Genomic DNA, 20426 nt, shown 5'->3' on the forward strand with positions numbered 1-20426 from the left:
TATCTCCACTATGTGAATCCAACAAGGGAGACAAATGTGTTAATCAACACAAAAATTAGTTTCTCGTTAATCATGTGTATATTCATAACAGTTTTAAATTAACTTAAGTACGGGAAGGATCGTCATTAATATCCAAACCACATTGACCATGAAGGAAATTTTCAAGCCCATCTTGGGTTGTTTACACCTATGTTAACCATGTGACAAACCTGCCAAGAAAAGGCATTTACTGCAACTACTGACAACACAGTTAAGACTATACAGTTCAGAATAAACTGGAAAATAAAGTTAACAAATTCCAATTTTTTCCCCAAAATTAGATGGTGAAAATTTAATAGTATTATTTTTTCATTGTGCTATGACTTAACAAATAACACTTACATGTTGATATTCTGATCTGTTTTGAAAGATGTTCTTTATTCACAAGATATATCATTCTTCTAGTACAAACCAATTTTAAATATTGTCTATATATGCACTATTTCCATACTAGGGAGTATGCTGCCTCCTAGTTCTCCAGGTATTCATTTGTTTAAATTTGTTCTCAATTAGATCAGATATCTATAAATTAATTAGAGTATATGAGATTTTTCCTTTAAAGGAAAACAGATATTCCTCATAAAACTGTGAATTGTGGACTCAGGGAGACCAAGCCCAACACTTATAAACTAGCTGGTACTATAGTTGTAACTCTAAATCTAGCTCCTGCTCTTTGATTTCAAGAATACTTGAAAATTATATTCCAGAACAAACTAAGCAAAATATTTGGTAAATATTTTCTAAGTTGGATTCATAGTATCATAACTTCTAAACCAAACAGCTTTTGAAAATTGATTTTATAACAGTGTGATATTATGTACAGCAAAGACTTGCATACAAATCTCCCCACAAAATCTTAAGATTATGAAACCAATTCAGTACATGAAGATTAGAATCTGGCTTGCTCTGAAATTTTAGTTAATGTATTTTAAAATAAGTATGACAAAAGTCTAATTAGAAACAATATTCATAATGAAAATCACACTCGAAACCTTGGTAATGAACACTACCTTCCAGTGATGGTGATTTCATTGACCCCGTAGTATCTGTGTCTGGGGCTGACAGAAGTCTCAGTTGTATGGTACTGTCCATGGAAATGAAGTCGTACTTGTGTGGCCTTTACAAACTCTTGAAGAGCTGGGGTATTATAGAAATTATTGTATCCAGGACGATGATTTGGTCCAGGTGTTAGGATGCTAAAGGTGACATTACCACGGGAATATGGAGTAAAACTGTTGATGAAATTTGAAACCATAAGATATTCATATTTTTGACAAAACAAAAATCACAACACAATATTAATAATAGCTTAAATTCTTCATGCTGGGAGAACAAACATATTCCATATATTTCATATACAAACAATATAAGAGCATTACAGAAAAATATAGTAAAACATTTCCTTGAGGACATAATAAAAATCCTATTAATATAGATAACTTGGTAGACAATCTGAAAATCAATTTTAAAGCACAAGTGAGACTGTAAGCAAGAGATACTCTAAAGTTTTACAAGAATTTTAAACATTGTTTAAAACTCAATTTAGGGAGGAGTCCTAGAAAAATCGGCCTTAAGAAAGTTGGTAGTAGAAGGAAGTCTCTACCAACCTGGTTAGCTTACATGTAGGTTACTACTGCTCATTAGTCTCTTAAAATTAACTCCTAAATACATTCAAAGACAATCATTTAAAAATATTCATACTTGGGAAGCTGAAGACAGTTGACAGAATCAGAATTTTCCAATTCTCCATTGTTTTTCATTCCGAAAGTGCTGCAATTTCTAGCAAAATACTGCCAATCCTCCCAGTCTAGGCTGTTGTCTTTCTTCCTTTGAATCCTTATTGCTGTTGGTTGTGGACTAGAGAACTGAATGATGATGTAAAACACCTGAAGATGGATGTTAATTACTGTCACTGAAGTTTTAAGTTTGACCCATCAGTATAAATCATGGAATTGTTAGATTCAAATATAATAACTTACTTCCTTTTAATGATAATTACCAAATATTTATTAGATATCCAGAAATTTCATAGCCATATAGTAAAGGCCACACATTCTATAATTGCAGATATGTCCCTCTTCTCAAGAATTTTATAAATTAAGGTGGAAATTAATATTAAGTTTGTTATAAAGATGAAAAAAGAACATTACTTATATGAAATAATTGTTATATATTTCTTCTTAAGTAGTAATTTAAAATAAGGACCTCAGTTGTTATTAATTTGTGCTACTTAATATTGAAAAGATGTTTCAATATTTCATATAATTTTGACACAAATCTCTAATTTTTCTCTAAAATATTAGGTCCTACATACCTTCTTTGAAATATTTTTATTTCATACATTATAATACACTACTTTAGTAAGGTAATGGTCAATTGCCTAATTCAGTTTTCACTTTATAGTTGAAATGTGTCCCCAAATAGATGTGTTCAAGTACGAACTCTTGGTACTTGTGAATGTGACCTTATTTGAAAATAGGATCTTTGCAGATGTAATTAAGTTAAGGGTCTCAAGGGGAGATAATCCTGGGTGTAGGATGGTTCTCATGAGAGAAGAAAGAGAAAGAATTGACATACACCCAGAAACAAGGAAGAAGGCCATGAAAAAAGGAAGTAGAGATTGGAGTTATGCTGCCATGAACCAAGTAATGCTAGGAGCCACCAGAACCTGGAAAACGCAAAGAAGGATTCTTCCCCAGGGTCTTTAGAGGGAGCATGGCCCTGTCAACACCTTGATTTCATACTACTGATATTCAGAACTATAAGAAATTTCTGTTGTGTAAAGCCATTCAATCTGTGGTCATTTGTTGAAGCCACCGCTGGAAACTAACACACATCCCACTGTTTCAAATTACCTGATACTGTCCATTTTCCAAATCTATTGAAATAGTCACTCCTTGATTAAGCTGGGTCATGTTTGTAAACACACGGGAAAGCCACGAAGTACCAATATTGTTATCATTGACAAAAGAAAGAGGATGGGCTTCAGGATTCAGCCGTAACACCCTATTATTGGTTGTGTCTTCTGCATCATTAGGAACACAGAATCGCTGTTCCAAACGAGGAACCCGAGGGTGGCTGCCAGGGCAACGGCAATGTGACTGGGTATGCAATCTGGGCAGATCTCCAGAGAAAACTTCCTGAATCTCTCTGTGGGAATCAAGAAGCAGACGGTAAGGATCAATAGCTCAACAGTGACAGATCTTCTAAGAGGTGTTACCAATGTCTATCACTATTTTGTTTTGATTTGCAGCCATTTAGCTTTAATAATTTTCTAAACAGAACATAAAATCAAAGTCATTCCTGGCCATATAAACATACTCATTCTCAGAAAATGGATATCAAAAACATCAGTATTATTTTTTTAAATGAAGTATAGTTGATTACAATGTTGTGTTAATTTCTGCTGTACAGCAAAGTGATTCAGTTATACATGTACATACATTCTTTTTTATATTCTTTTCCATTATGGTTTATCACAGGATATTGAATATAGTTCCCTGTGCTATACAGCAGGACCTTGTTGTTTATCCATTCTAAATATACCAGTTTGCATCTGCTAACCCCAAATTCCCACTCCATCCCTCCCCCACCCCGCTTGGCAACCACAAGTCTATTCTCTGTGTAAAAACAGTACTTTCTTAAGTGTTAACTTTGTACATCAAGAAGCATGAACAAGTCCTTGACTGATTATCAAGATATTTATTAAGATATAGTATTTTACTGGGCCTACTTGTAATAAAAAGAAAGGCAACATTAACTTAGGTTGTTCAGCTGACTTACCACTGAGAGCGAACAATAATGTACTGAAAATAATGAAAGTTATAGATAGGGTCTCTCCTTTATCCATGGGAAAGAAGTAAGAAAATAAGTATCATTTTATCTGCTGCTGTTTTAGGCAAAGGGACTGAGGCCAAGACCATTTGTCAATGGTTTCCTGTGACTCATCAGTACAGATTCTGGCACCCTAAGATGCTTCAATGGCTTCAGATCATATCGCCACTGCCAAGAGTCAAAGAAGAACGCCAGTTTCAGGCAGATATATTTAATTTTTCCATTAAGGGCAATATACTGATCTAGAGCAGAATCAATCATTCTATTTATAGGCATTCTTCCACATAGCACCTTTCCAGACATTTCAGATAGGCCAACACCAGTAACTCAGGTCTAAGTAGAGAGACTAGACTTCTCTCCAACCCCACCGAAGGCAATGGAGGAGGTAGGAAGCTTTTTCATTCACTAAATTGCATAAAGGCATGCCTTCTTCTTTAAATCTCATTCATAGTTTTCAATTGATATCACATGTTGCATGGGGCCAAAAGTGACCATCCAGTAAGACCTTTATCTCAGGGAAATCTTTATTTGCAATGCAATGCAATTCTCATCAGAATTTTAGACAAAGGTGATTTAAAAGATGGTGAGGCTAGTGGCAGTAAATCTCCCCAAGACTGTGTTTCAGTGGTACAGCATCCTATATTTAGGCATCTCTAGATCATATAGACGAATAAAAAAATGTGTATATTGCTAATGGACATACCACTGACCACTGCAGCACCACAAGAGCAACGCTTTTCAACTTTACAAGAGCTAGTCCTGTCATTTGGAAATTCACCATACTAATCTACATTTCCCTTAAAGAAATAGGAATAAACATTCTTCTTTTTGAAGTGAATAAGAGCAACTCATCCATACAACAATTTACTATTATATCATCAAATCATAACTTGGGAAACAAACTTCAAAGGATGTCTCAGGCAGAATTTCACTTTAACTTTCTGAACAGAATGTAAGCCTACATGTCTTGAAAAATGCCTAAGAAAGATTTCCCACCTATTCTCAAGATGAGGAAATACTTCATTAAATATAGTCCAAGTCTACATAGTTATTTGTTCACTGGAAACAGAAATATATAACAATACTTCAGATTACTCACTCATCTTGTCTCCAAGCCTAATAGCCCAGTCTCTTGAGATCTTTCCATATATCAAAATAATTAATCATTTCCATTGTTCTACATTCTCTAGCACTTACAAATTCAGCAAAGCAATTTTAAAAGGCAGATATAGAAGTTTCTTTTTTTAATTTGAATTTTATTTTATTTATTTTTATACAGCAGGTTCTTATTAGTTATATATTTTATACATATTAGCGTATATATGTCAATCTCAATATCCCAGTTCATCCCACCACCACCCTTCCACCCCACTTTCCCCCCTTGGTGTCCATATGTTTGTCCTCTACATCTGTGTCTCTATTTCTGCCTTGCAAATTGGTTCATCTGTACCATTCTTCTAGATTCCAAATATATGCATTAATATATGATATTTGTTTTTCTCTTTCTGACCTACTTCATTCTGTATGAAACTTAAAAGCTTTTGCACAGCAAAGGAAACTATAAACAAGATGAAAAGAAAACCTGCAGAATGGAAGAAAATATTTGCAAATGAATCAATGGACAAAGGATTAATCTCCAAAATATATAAACAGCCCATGCAGCTCAATATTAAAAGAAACAAACAACCCAATCCAAAAATGGGCAGAAGACCTAAATAGACATTTCTCCAAAGAAGACATACAGATGGCCAGGAAGCACATGAAAAGCTGCTCAACATCACTAATTATTAGAGAAATGCAAATCAAAACTACAATGAGGTATCACCTGACACCAGTTAGAATGGGCATTATCAGAAAATCTACAAACAACAAATGCTGGAGAGGGTGTGGAGAAAAGGGAACACTCTAGCACTGCTGGTAGGAATGTAAATTGATACAGCCACTATGGAGAACAGTATGGAGGTTCCTTAAAAAACTAAAAATAAATAGAGACGCAGACCTCCTAGAGAACGGACTTGAGGTTATGGGGAGGGGGAAGGGTGAGCAGTGACGGGGCGAGAGAGAGTCATGGACATATACACACTAACAAACGTAGTAAGGTAGATAGCTAGTGGGAAGCAGCCGCATGGCACAGGGATATTGGCTCGGTGCTTTGTGACAGCCTGGAGGGGTGGGATAGGGAGGGTGGGTGGGGGAGACGCAAGAGGGAAGAGATATGGGAACATATGTATATGTATAACTGATTCACTTTGTTGTAAAGCAGAAACTAACACACCATTGTAAAGCAATTATACCCCAATAAAGATGTTAAAAAAAAAAAAAAAAACTAAAAATAGAATTACCATATGACCCAGCAATCCCACTACTGGGCATATACCCAGAGAAAACCATAATTCAAAAAGACACATGCACCCCAATGTTCACTGCAGCACTATTTACAATAGCCAGGTCATGGAAGCAACCTAAATGCCCATCAGCAGATGAATAGATACAGATGTGGTACATATATACAATGGAACATTACTCAGCCATAAAAAGGTCATTTGTAGAGATGTGGATGGACCTAGAGATTATCATACAGAGTGAAGTATAGCAGTTTCTTAAGTATCAGAAACAACTTCATACAGAACATTTAAACAAATGTATCCCAAATTCTATAATACAACTTGTTCAAAAGTCTAGTTTTCTTAGAAGAAATCCTTTGTACAGAATTTGATCAATTTTATATTATGAGGAGTTACCCAACAGAGTAGCACTAGTGAATAACAACCATAGACTAAGCCACAGCAAACACTGTAGACATCAATTAGATGATGTTTCCCAAATACTGTAAAGATGGAAAATGCTGTAATCTTCATGATACTCGTACTTAAATGAATTTATCATTTACCCTTACACGTCAGGTATAAAGTTTTACGATCTGCTTACCTGTTTGTAAGTGCCACTTGGTATAATCGAAAATCTTGCATTCTTCCAACAAATTGCTCTAAACCTGAAAAATACATATATGTATATAATATGAGAAGTCTCAGTTTAGCAAGTCTCAGTTTAGTCTCAGCAACGGTTGACAAATGTTCAAGTGAAATTCTTTTAAAGCTATGAAACTTTTTAATTTTATTAGTTTCAGGTATACAGCATTATAATTCACCATCTGCATATAGTACAAAGTGGTCACAACCACAAGTCTGATTACCATCCATCACCATATGAGTTGACACACTTCATCAGTTTCACCCACTCCTAACCACCTTCCCCTCTGGTAACCACTAAACTGTTCTCTGTATTGATGGGTTTGTTTGTTTTTATTTGTGCATTTGTTTTGTGCATTGGCTTTTTCAGATTCCACATATGAGTGAAATTATACAGTATTTGTCTTTCTCCTTCTGACTTATTTCACTTAGCATAATACCTTCAAGGCTCATCCTTGTTGCCACAAGGATGGATTTCATTTTTTATGGCTGAGTAGTATTCCATTGTATATATATATATATATATATATGTATATACATATATATATATATAGGCATCTCTTGAATATGTAGACTCATAAAAAGAATGTCACACACACACCACACATCTTCTTTATCCATTCATCAATTGATGGAAACAGGTACACAGGTCGTTTCCATATCTTGGTTATTGTAAACAATGTTACAGAGAACACACGGGCACACACATCTTTTCAAATTAGTGTTTTCATTATCTTCAAATAATACTTAGAAGTGGAATAGCTGGGTCATATGGTAGTTCTAGTCTTAATTTTTTGAGGAATCTCCATACTGATTTCCATAGTGTTTGCACCAATTTACAATCTCACCAACCCAGAAAAAGGTTCGCTTTTCTCCACCTCCTCTCCACAGTTGTTATTTCTTATCCTTTTGATAATAGCCATTCTAACATGTATGAGGTGATATCTCATTACAGTTTTGTTTTGTATTTCCCTAATAATTAGCGATGTTGAACATCATTTCATGTGTGCCTGTTGGCCATCTGTATGTCTTTGGGAAAATGTCTATTCATATCCACTACCTACTTTTTAATTGGGTTGTTCATTCTTTTGTTGTTGTATGAGTTCTTTATATATTTTGGATATTAACCCCTTATCAGATATATCATTGGCAAATATCTTCTCCCATTCAGTAGGCTGCCTTTTCGTTTTGATGATGGTTTCCTTCACTGTGCATAAGCTTTTTAATTTGATGTAGCCCCATTTGTTTATTTTTGCTTTTGTTTCCCTTGATTTTGGAGTCAGATCCACAAAAACATTGATAAATTGGATGTCAGCGAGGTTACTGTTTATGCTTTCTCTAGGAATATTATGGTGTCTTTAATCCATTTTGAGTTAATTTTGTGTATGGCATAAGATAGTCATCTAGTTTCATCATTTTACATGTCCAATTCTCCCAACTGGAAAGAGACTATCCTTTCTCTTGTATGTTCTTTCTCCTTTGTTGGAGATTAATTGTCCACATACATGTGGGTTTATTCTTGTGCTCTCAGTTATGTCCCATTGATCTATGTATTTGTTTTTGTGCCAACACCATACAGTTTTGATTAATACAGCTTTGTAGTAGAGTTTGAAATCAGGGAGAATGGTACTTCCAGCTTTGTTCTTCTTTCTCAATATTATTTTGGCAATTCAGGATCTCTGTGGTTTCCTACAACTTTTAGAATTATTTGGCCTAGTTCTATGAAATATGCCCTTGGAGTTTTGAAAGGAATTGCATTGAACTTATAGGCTGTTTTGGATAATATGGACATTTTAGGATTATCAGTTCTTCCAATCTATGAATAAGAAATATCTTTCCATTTATTTGTGTCTTCAATTTCATTCAGCAGTGTCCTATAGTTTTCAGTGTACAGGTCTTTCACCTCCTTGGTTAAATTTATTCCTGTTAAAAAAATTGTTTATTTATTTATGGCTGCATTGGGTCTTCATTTCTGTGCACGGGCTTTCTCTAATTGTGGTGAGCAGGGGCTACTCTTTATTGTGGTGCATAGGCTCTTCATTGCAGTGGCTTCTCTTGTTGCAGAGCATGGGCTCCAGGTGTGCGGGCTTCAGTAGTTGTGGTACATGGGCTCAGTAGTTGTGGCGCACGGGCCCAGTTGCTCCACACCATGTGGGATCTTCCTGGACCAGGGATTGAACCCATGTCCTCTGCATTGGCAGGTGGATTCTTATCCACTGCACCACCAAGGAAGTCCCTATTCCTTTTTTCAATGCAACTGTAAATATGATTGTTTTCTTAATTTCTCTTTCTCATGGTTCATTATTTGTGCATAGAAATGCAATAGATTTTTGTATATTGATTTTATATCTTGCAACTTACCTTACTTATTAGTTCTAACAGGTTTTGGGGGGAGTCTTTAGGGTTTTCTATATCATGTCATTTGCAAATAGGAACAGTTTTCCTTCTTTCTTTCTGATTTGGATTCCTTTTGTTTCTTATTTCTTGCTAATTGCTGTGGATAGGAATTCCAATACAATGTTGAATAGAAGTGGTGAGAGGGCATCCTTGTCTTATTCCTGATCTTACAGGAAAAGCCTTCATATTTTTCACCATTGTTAGCTGTGGGTTTGTCATACATGGCCTTTATTATGCTGAGATATACTCCCTGTATACCCACTTTGCTGAGAGTTTTTATCATAAATTAATGTTGAATTTTGTCAAATGCTTTTTCTACATCTGTTGAGATGATCATATGACTTTTATCCTTCATTTTGCTGATGTGATTTATCACCTCAATTGATATGTGGATATTGAACCATCCTTACATCCTTGGAATAAATCCCACTTGATCATGGTGTATGATCCTTTTAATGTCTTGTTGGATTCAGTTTGCTAATATTTTGTCCAGGATTTTTGCCTCCATGTTGATCAGAGAAGAGTTTGAGAAGACTAGGTATTAAATCTTCTTTGAATGCTTTGTAGAATTCACCAGTGAAGTCATCTGGTCCTAGGCTTTTTTGTTGACTTTTTTTTTTTTACTGTTTTAATCTCCTTACTAGTAATTGGTCTATAGTTTAGAAAACTTTTATGTTTATATCACAGTCCTTTCAAATTCTTACAGACCAATATATATTTTGCTAATTACAAGTGAATAATAATCATAGTTATCTCTATATACATTATAGGACTTGTCAGTTAATATTTTGGCCAGCCTATTTACTGACCCAACTTATGATCTCTATCCAGAATATCTTCCCCAAATCAAATTTCTCTGTAGTTTATAAACCTATAAATCTATCATCTCATCAGCCCTAAATGTGATTGTCATCTGTTTCGCATCCTGATTTTCAGAGCATTCACATTACCAAGAACAAGACTCCCCACTTTTCCATTCCACCTGTTCTACCCCCAAGCTCCAGGGCATCAGCTTGGGTCTTCTCCAAACTAAGATAAATGCCTCATCTAGAAAATCTCCAGTAAGTGAGGATAAATTGAAAATCTCCTACTCATGAGTTCTGAGTTATTCACATGTATCAGTGGCATCCTAGCTCAGTCTCAAAATTCCATCACCTCATGAGAATTTTTCTAAGACAAATCAGGTTCAGAGCCCAATCTGCTTTGAATTAGGTGACTTTTCAAGATGTGGGTATATATCAACTTTAAACCACACATTATTTTATTAACTCACCAAATATTTATTTAGGAGGTACTAACAGATAAGCCCAGGGAGAGTAGGAACAGAAAAATGTAAGAAAGCTAAGGTATTTTTTATTTTTAATAATGAGAAAAACAATGAAAATGGTAAAATTCTAGCTAGAGTTTAAATCATGGGGACACAACAATGGTATGTTCTAAAGTATAATGCTAATCCAGTAACTGTGTTTTTTAAATTAAACTTGGAGCAATGGCCAATCACCAAATGACTATTTCCTTAAATGTGTTTTTTTTAACAATTCTATTTTTTAATTTTATCTTAATGATAGAGTTTTAAGGAATGTCTGATCTATCTTTGCTGCAGTTTTTTGGTGGTGCTTCGGAGGAACCTGGGGCAGAGTGAGGTTATGGCAGATGAATAAAAGATGTAGAGTAGAATTAGCACACCAAATAGTCTGAGATGCTGATCTCAGAAGCAGCAGGAGATGTGAGCAAAGAAAGATGGGACTCAGGGGCATAAAAAGAGTAAGTGTCTATGTGTGAGTTTGTGTGAGTGTGTATTTTATCTTTCTTCTTATAATTATATTAAAGGCTGTAGTTAAGAAAATAACAATATTTCATATATGAATATTTCTTCATGAATCTAAAGGTTTCCAATTGATACCTTCTAAGAAAAAGTATATCCGTAGGCCCCCACTCCACTTCTCTGCCTCAGTTTTCCGCACACCCCACAACCCAAAGCCCAAAGAAAACAATGCTCGATGCAGCCTAATCCCCTGACATTCCTGTTAGGAAAGTTCCTCTACCCTTTGTCTACAAATAGGCAATTGAGGCAAGTGCAAACTAATTATTACTTAAAGCAGTGTTATGAAGAAATAACAATAAACAAACAAAAAAACCCCACTCTATTAAAATGTCATAGAAATCTTTAGATTTCCAACACAAATTGCTTTAAAATTTATAATTAGTGAAAAGAGAAAGAAAACATTATGCACAGTTCATTTGACAAACTGGCCATCCAAGAAATTTGGTAAATTGCCCTGGATCAAAGAGCTGAAGCTAAGCAAGGTAGGAAATGATATAATGAAGGATACACCTTTCTTGGACATAGAGGAAAGACAGGAAGAACAGGTGTGAATACATTTAAGTCATTGTGGTTTTGTTTGAAGAGTAGGGAAGACAAACAGGAAAATCACTCCTCATGGTATGAATTTTCTTTCTGAGGAAGAGGTAATGTCTGCCTGGAATGAAGGAAGCTGGATCTGTCCCCTATTTATTTCTTCACCTTCACCTACCCCACTCACACCCAACCCTTCTCCTCCAGCATCCTTCATATGCCATATGGTGCAGGTCTACAGACTACCTGTAGTACTCCACAAGGACCAAGGTCTCTCAGCCCTGAGGTTTTGCACATGATTTTGCCTCTACTTCCAACGTTCCTGCTCTATCCCAGCCCTTAATCAGCTTTGAAATATTTCCTTTGGGAAACTTTCTGTGGCCCAGCAGGATCCTATATGTTCCTGTGGCACTCTGCACTTCTGATTCTGTTCTACAAATGCCTATTGACTTCTCTACCATGCTTATGAAATGTAAAAGTCTTCCCTAGAAAGACACAGAAAGTAATAATTGGTCTTATCTGCTGTTCTATCCCTAGCTCATAGCCAAGTTTCCTGGCAAAGGGTAAAACTGTTCAAAAATTATTTACTAATGAAGGAGGGAAGCAAGGAGGAATAGCGGTATTTATACCTGTAATAAAGATGTATAATGAAGGCTATACAAAATGAGTGAGAAGGTTGACCAGGGAAAAATACACGGATCCTCAAGAAGTATCTTGAGGGCCATCTGAAATCAGAGACTGTAACTTTGCCATGGCACGAGTCTGAAAGCTAAGTGATTTCCCCCAACATGCTGACAACTCAACAGAAATATCAAATGATGAGAGGTAGCCAGGGTTGAGGGTTTTCAGGTCCAGTATATCAAACAAGGAGAACAGGAAGGTAAGATTCCAGTAATATAGAAGAAATAATGCACCACAGTACTTGGAAGAGAACAGGAAAGTGAAACAGGGTGAGAGGTAATAGCCCAGAAAAAAGAGAGGAGTCAAGGTAGTGGGCCTCGGATTAAGTAAAAGAAGAGTGCAGTAGAAGCAAGCAGGCTATTTGAAACAATCATAGTATTCACTTCAGTGCTGCCTGGGAACACAACAGAGATAAACACTGGTGCTGCTTTCGGCAGCGCTGACTAATGAAGCAACAGGAAGTTTCCCATCATACTCGAAGCATGCTATGCCATCAAGAAACACCCCCCAGATAAAAAAAAATATGGTTATGGGTTGAATTGTGCCCTTCCCAAATTACATGCTGAAGTCTTATCCCCCAGTACCTACGAACATGACCTTCTTTGGAAACAGGGTCTTTGCAGATATCATCAAGGTGATGTCATTAGGGTGGGCCCTAATCTGACTAATGTTCTTATAAGAGGAGGAAAATACTAATAAAAACACATTCACACAGGGAGAAGGCCATGTGACAACAAAGGCAGGGATTAGTGACAGAGCTAAAGAACATGGAATACCAAGGATTGGCAGCCACCACCAGAAGTTAATTAAAGACAAAGAAGGATGCACCCCTCGAGGTTTCAGAGAGAACATGGCCCTGTTAACACCTTGATTTTGACTTACAGCCTCTAGAACTGTAAGACAATAAATTTCTATTGTTATAAGCCACCCAATTTGTGGTATTTTGTTATGGAGGCCCAGGAAACCAGTTTAGTCATCATTTCCTATGGTTGTTAACATAATGAGTTATCAAAGACAAAAAAATAGTGGCAACATGTATTCCACATTACCTAATTTATGTTCGCAGTATAAAAAAAAGTCTAAAATGTTATATATACTACCTCTAGGGAATATTTTAATTCAAAGTACCCAGAAAATACAGATCACAATGAATAAGGGATAATGACTTCTGGTTTTGAAAGCCCTAATATAACTGAAGGCAAAACTGTTGAACACTGTGATTTTGTCAAAGCCTGAATCACGTTGTTGTTTTTTTAATTAATTTTATTGGCGTATCGTTGCTTTACAATGTTGTGTTAGTTTCTGTTGTTCAGCAAAATGAATCATCCATATGTATACATATATCCCCTCTTTTTTGGATTTCCTTCCCATTTAGGTAACCACAGAGCACTGAGTAGAGTTCCCTGTGCTATACAGTAGGTTCTCATGAGTTATCTAATTTATACTCAGTATCAATAGTGTATATATGTCAATCCCAATCTCCCAATTCCTCCCACTCCCTCCTTACACCCTTGGTATCCATACATTTGTTCTCTACGTCTGTGTCTCTTATTTCTGCTTTGCAAATATGATCATCTATACAATTTTTCTAGATTCCACATATATGTGTTAACATACAATATTTATTTTTCTCTTTCTGACTTACTTCACTCTGTATGAAAGTCTCTAGGTCCTTCCATGTCTTGACAAATGACCCAATTTCATTCCTTTTTATGGCTGAGTAATATTCCATTGGATACATGTACCACATCTTTTTTTTTTAACATTTTTATTGGAGTATAATTGTTTTACAGTGGTATGTTAGTTTCTCCTTTATAACAAAAAGTGAATCAGGTATACATATATATATAATCCCCATGTCTCCTACCTCTTGCATCTCCCTCCCACCTTCCCTATCCCACCGCTCTAGGTGGTCACAAAGCACCGGGCTGATCTCCCTGTGCTATGAGGCTGCTTCCCACTAGCTATCTATTTTACATTTGGTAGTGTATATATGTCCATGCCACTCTCTCACTTCGTCCCAGCTTACCCTCCCGCCTCCCCATGTCCTCAAGTCCATTCCCTACATCTGCGTCTTTATTCCTGTGCTGCCCCTAGATTCTTCAGAACCATTTTTTGTTTTTTTTTTTTTAGATTCCATATATATGTGTTAGCATATGGTATTTGTTTTTCTCTTTCTGACTTACTTCACTCTGTATGACAGACTCTAGGTCCATCCACCTCACTACAAATAACTCAATTTCGTTGCTTTATATGGCTGAATAATATTCCACTGTATATATGTGCCAATGTGCCACATCTTCTTTATCCATTCATTGGTTGATGGACACTTAGGTTGCTTCCATGTCCTGGCTATTGTAGATAGTGCCGCAATGAACATTGTGGTATATGACTCTTCTTGAATTATGGTGTTCTCAGGGTATATGCCCAGTAGTGGAATTGCTGGGTCGTATGGTAGTTTTTTAAGAAACCTCCATACTGTTCTCCTTAGTGGCTGTATCAATTTACATTCCCACCACCAGTGCAAGAGAGTGTCCTTTTCTCCACACCCTCTCCAACATTTATTGTTCGTAGATTTTTTGATGATGGCCATTCTGACTGGTCTGAGGTGATACCTCGTTGTAGTTTTGATTTGCATTTCTCTAATGGTTAGCAATGTTGAGCATTCTTCCATGTGTTTGTTGGCTATCTGTATCTTGTTTGGAGAAATGTCTATTTAGGTCTTCTGCCCATTTTTGGATTGGGTTGTTTGTTTTTTTGATATTGAGCTGCATGAGCCGCTTGTAAATTTTAGAGATTAATCCTTTGTCAGTTGCTTCATTTGCACATATTTTCTTCCATTCTGAGGGTTGTCTTTTCTTCTTGTTTATGTTTTCCTTTGCTGTGCAAAAGCTTTTAAGTTTCATTAGGTTTCATTTATTTATTTTTGTTTTTATCTCCGATTCTCTAGGAGGTGGGTCAAAAAGGGTCTTGCTGTGATTTATGTCATAGAGTGTTCTGCCTATGCTTTCCTCTAAGAGTTTGATAGTGTCTGGCCTTACATTTAGGTTTTTAATCCATTTTGAGTTTATTTTTGTGTATGGTGTTAGGAAGTGTTCTAATTTCATTCTTTTACATGTAGCTGTCCAGTTTTCCCAACACCACTTATTGAAGAGGTCTTTTTTCCATTGTATATTCTTGCCTCCTTTATCAAAAATAAGGTGACCATATGTGCGTGGGTTTATCTCTGGGCTTCCTATCCTGTTCCATTGATCTATATTTCTGTTTTTGTGCCAGTACCATACTGTCTTGATTACTCTAGCTTTGTAGTATAGTCTGAAGTCAGGGAGCCTGATTCTTCCAACTCTGTTTTTCTTTCTCCAGATTGCTTTGGCTATTCAGAGTCTTTTGTGTTTCCATACAAACTGTGAAATTTTTTGTTCTAGTTCTGTGGAAAATGCCATTGGTAGTTTGATAGGGATTGCATTGAATCTTTAGATTGCTTTGGGTAGTTTAGTCATTTACCCAATGTTGATTCTTCCAATCCAAGAACATGGTATATCTCTCCATCTGTCTGTATCATCTTTAATTTCTTTCATCGGTGTCTTATAGTTTTCTGCACACAGGTCTTTTGTCTCCTTAGGGAAGTTTATTCCTAGGTATTTTATTCTTTTTGTTGCAATGGTAAATGGGAGTGTTTCCTTAATTTCTCTTTCTGATTTTTCATCATTAGTGTATAGGAATGCAAGAGATTTCTGTGCATTAATTTTGTATCCTGCTACTTTACCAAATTCATTGATTAGCTCTAGTAGTTTTCTGGTAGAGTCTTTAGAATTCTCTATGTATAGTATCATGTCATCTGCCAACAGTGACAGCTTTACTTCTTCTTTTCCAATTTGGATTCCTTTTATTTTTTTTTCTTCTCTGATTGCTGTGGCTAAAACTTCCAAAATTATGTTGAATAATAGTGGTTAGAGTGGGCAGGCTTGCCTTGTTCCTGATCTTAGTGGAAATGCTTTCAGTTGTTCACCATTGAGAATGATGTTGGCTGTGGGTTTGTCATATATGACCTTTTTTATGTTGAGGTAAGTTCCCTCTATGTCTACTTTCTGGAGGGTTTTTATCATAAATGGTTGTTGAATTTTGTCAAAAGCTTTTTCTGCATCTATTGAGATGATCATATGGTTTTTCTCCTTCAATTTGTTAATATGGTGTATCACATTGATTGATTTGCATATATTGAAGAATCCTTGCTATCCTGGGATAAACACCACTTGATCATGGTGTATGACCGTTTTAATGTGTTGTTGGATTCTGTTTGCTAGTATTTTGTTGAGGATTTTTGCATCTATGTTCAGCAGTGATATTGGTCTGTAGTTTTCTTTCTTTGTGACATCTTTGCCTGGTTTTGGTATCAGGGTGATCGTGGTCTCATAGAATGAGTTTGGGAGTGTTCCTCCCTCTGCAATTTTTTGGAAGAGTTTGACAAGGATAGGTCTTAGCTCTTCTCTAAATGTTTGATAGAATTCACCTGTGAAGCCACCAGGTCCTGGCCTTTTGTTTGTTGGATGATTTTTAATCACAGTCTCAATTTCAGTGCTTGTGATTGATTTCTTTATATTTTCTATTTCTTCCTGGTTCAGTCTCAGAAGGTTGTGCTTTTCTAAGAATTTGTCCATTTCTTCTAGCTTGTCCATTTTATTGGCATATAGTTGCTTGTAGTAATCTCTCACGATCCTTTGTATTTCTGCAGTGTCATATGTTACTTCTCCTTTTTCATTTCTAATTCTATTGATTTGAGTCTTCTCCCTTTTTTTCTTGATGAGTCTGGCTAATGGTTTATGAATTTTATCTTCTCAAAGAACCAGCTTTTAGTTTTACTGATCTTTGCTATCGTTTCATTTCTTTTTCATTTATTTCTGATCTGATCTTTATGATTTCTTTCCTTCTGCAAACTTTGGGTTTTATTTTCTTCTTCTTTCACTAATTGCTTTAGGTGTAAAGTTAGGTGGTTTATTTGAGATGGTTTTTGTTTCCTGAGGTAGGCTTGTATTGCTATAAACTTCCTTTTTAGAACAGCTTTTGCTGCATTCCGTAGGTTTTGGGTCATCATGTTTTCATTGTCATTTGTTTCTAGGCATTTTTTGACTTCCTCTTTGATTTCTTCAGTGATCTCTTGGTTATTAAGTAATGTATTGTTTAACCTCCATTATTTGTATTTTTTACAGATTTTTTCCTGTAATTGATATCTAGTCTCATAGCATACCACATCTTCTTTATCCATTCTTCTGTTGATGGACATTTAGGTTGCTTCCATGTCCTAGCTATTGTAAATAGTGTTGCAATGAACACTGGGGTGCATGTGTCTTTTTGAATTGTGGTGTTCTCTGGGTATATGCCCAGTAATCGGATTTCTGGGTCATTTGGTAATTCTACTTTTAGTTTTCTAAGGAACCTCCATACTGTTCTCCAAAGTGGCTGTGTCAATTTACATTCCCATCAACTGTGCATGAAGGTTCCCTTTTCTCCACACCCTCTCCAGCATTTATTGTTTGAACATTTTTTGATGATGGCCATTCTGACTGGTGTGAGTTTATACCGCATAGTAGTTTTGATTTTCCAATCTATGACAAAGGAGGCAAGAATATACAATGGAAAAAAGACAGCCTCTTCAGTAAGTGGTGCTGGGAAAACTGGACAGCTACATGTAAAAGAATGAAATTAGAACCCTCCCTAATGCCATACACAAAAATAAACCCAAAATGGATTAAAGACCTAAATGTAAGTCCAGACACCACAAAACTCTTAGAGGAAAACATAGGCACAACACTCTTTGACATAAATCACCTCAAAATCTTTTTTGACCTACCTCCTAGAGTAATGAGAATAAAAACAAAAATAAACAAATGGGACCTAATTAAACTTAAAAGCTTTTGTACAGGAAAGGTAACCATAAACAGATGAAAAGAGAACCCTCAGAATGGGAGAAAATATTTACAAATGAAGCAACTGACAAAGAATTAATCTCCAAAATATACAAACAGTTCATGCAGCTCAATATCAAAAAAACAAACAACCCAATCAAAAAATGGGCAGAAGATCTAAATAGACATTTCTCTAAAGAAGACATACACATGGCCAACAAACACATGAAAAGATGCTCAACATCACTAATTATTAGAGAAATGCAAATCAAAACAGAATCATGGCTTTAAATTATCAGGTTGGATTAATTCTTTTATGCATTCATTGACTCAACAAATGTTTACTGGGAACCGTTTACATGCCAGGAACTTTCATGGGTTTCAGGAATACATCAGTTAACAAAACAGGCACAAAAGAAACTCAAACAAACTAACAAACAAACAAAAGAAACTTGCTTTTATGGAGCTTGCATTCAGGCAACTAGATTAATATAACAAGTAATTTATGTAGTATATTAAAACAAGATAAATGCTATGAAAAATGGGAAAAAATAAGAGCAGCTTGGAGAGCATGGCTGGACTTTAATTTGGATAGTATGTTAAAGAGAGGTCTCATTGAGAACATGGTATGACAGTGGAAAGGGAACAATCATATATATAAATCGGGGCAAAATATGCCAGACAGCAGTCATTGAGTGCACAGACCTAAGGCAGTATGCTTGGCATATGAGAAGAACTGCAAGAAGCCAGCATCCTGGAGCAGAATAAGGGAAGTGAGGCTATTGGAAGATTAGGTCAGACAAGTAACTGGCTGCCAGGTGTAGGGTGGTGTGTGTGTGGGGGGGGAATTGGGTTCAAACTGTGAAAAGCCCTGTAGCCTATTGTAAGGACTTCAGTTTTTATTGTATATGAAAGAGGAAGTCACTGGAGAGCTCAGAGTAGAGAGTGACATGAACTCTAGTTTATTCCGAAGTGTTAAAAGTAGAATATAGGGGGCTTCTCTGGTGGCACAGTGGTTAAGAATCTGCCTGCCAATGCAGGGAACACAGGTTTGAGCCCTGGTCCAGGAAGATCCCACGTGCCACAGAGCAAATAAGCCTGTGTGCCACAACTACTGAGTCTGCTCTCTAGAGCCCATGAGCCACAACTACTGAGCCTGTGTGCCACAACTACTGAAGTCCATGTACCTAGAGCCTGTGCTCTGTAATGAGAAGCCACTGCAATGAGAAGCCCACGCACCGCAACGAAGTGTAGCCCCCACTCGCAGCAAATAGAGAAAAGCCCTCGTGCAGCAATGAAGACCCAATGCAGCCAAAAAAAAAAAATCAGTAGCCCTGAAAAAGTTATATATATATAAAGTAGAATATAGGATGACAAGAGTAGAAGCAGTGAGACCAGTAAAGCTATTACAGTCATCCAAGAGAAAGACAATAGTAGTCAGAAGAGGGTATAGAAGTGGAGGTGTACATCTCAATACTGATAAATTTGAATTCTCTTCCTATATTTTAGTAATAGTTAAAGGGAAGCTTTGCTGCAGAGGGATTATGAAATCTATTTTATCACCTATAAAATAAAAGGCCTAGGCTTTATGACCTTTAAAAACCATTTTAGTTTTAAATTTTGGAATCTGAACATAAAACAATCACATCTTCTGCCACAGAATTCATATTTGAAGGGAATTTTTAAAGTTAAAAACGTTCGCTAAAGACCTAGAGTTAATGTGAATCATCCACTCCAAACAGGAGAATTATGACTTGGCTTTGGGGGAGAATATCATAAAATATTTCAAGGACATAGTCTTAAGAGTGAATTTTACTCATTTTTTTGCTAGTTGCCAACTTTTTGGCAACAGATATTCAGTGGAATAAACATTTCATAAAGAGACTCTTCTTTGAAAAATATTCATATGGTAAAGACAGGTCTAAATTATATAAATTGATCAAGTAAATAGATATGACTCATACCAGAAAGCCCTCATAGTTGTTTATTTAGAAAATATGTAATCACTGGTAAGAAGCAGTACAGCCACATTATGATTGGTGGCACAGCAAAATTAGTTAAATAGGAAAACTCTGAGTAAATAATCTAATATAGAAATCAAGATAAAAACAGTTTTGCTATAAGGCTAATTTTTTAAAAGTCACAACAATTGGAAAGGAAGAAATAAATTTGCCTCTATTCATGGGTAATATAATTGTCTCCTAGGAAATCCCAGTGAATTTACACAAAAGCTACTAGAAGTAATAA

General features: G+C 36.0%; 1 protein-coding gene across 1 annotated transcript in view; it reads right to left on the bottom strand.

Moving 5' to 3' along the window:
* USH2A (usherin) overlaps positions 1-20426 on the bottom strand; it is a 785755-nt gene that overhangs the window by 689560 nt on the left and 75769 nt on the right. The window contains exons 4-7 of the mRNA XM_079900731.1: positions 6802-6865; positions 2895-3189; positions 1741-1925; positions 1050-1271 (exon numbers count right to left, since the gene is read on the bottom strand). Coding sequence (XP_079756857.1) covers positions 1050-1271; positions 1741-1925; positions 2895-3189; positions 6802-6865 — 766 coding nt within the window. The remainder of the gene's footprint in view (positions 1-1049; positions 1272-1740; positions 1926-2894; positions 3190-6801; positions 6866-20426) is intronic.

This window comes from Stenella coeruleoalba (assembly GCF_951394435.1).
Source record: "Stenella coeruleoalba genome assembly, chromosome: 1".
Classification (NCBI taxonomy): Eukaryota; Metazoa; Chordata; class Mammalia; order Artiodactyla; family Delphinidae; genus Stenella; species Stenella coeruleoalba.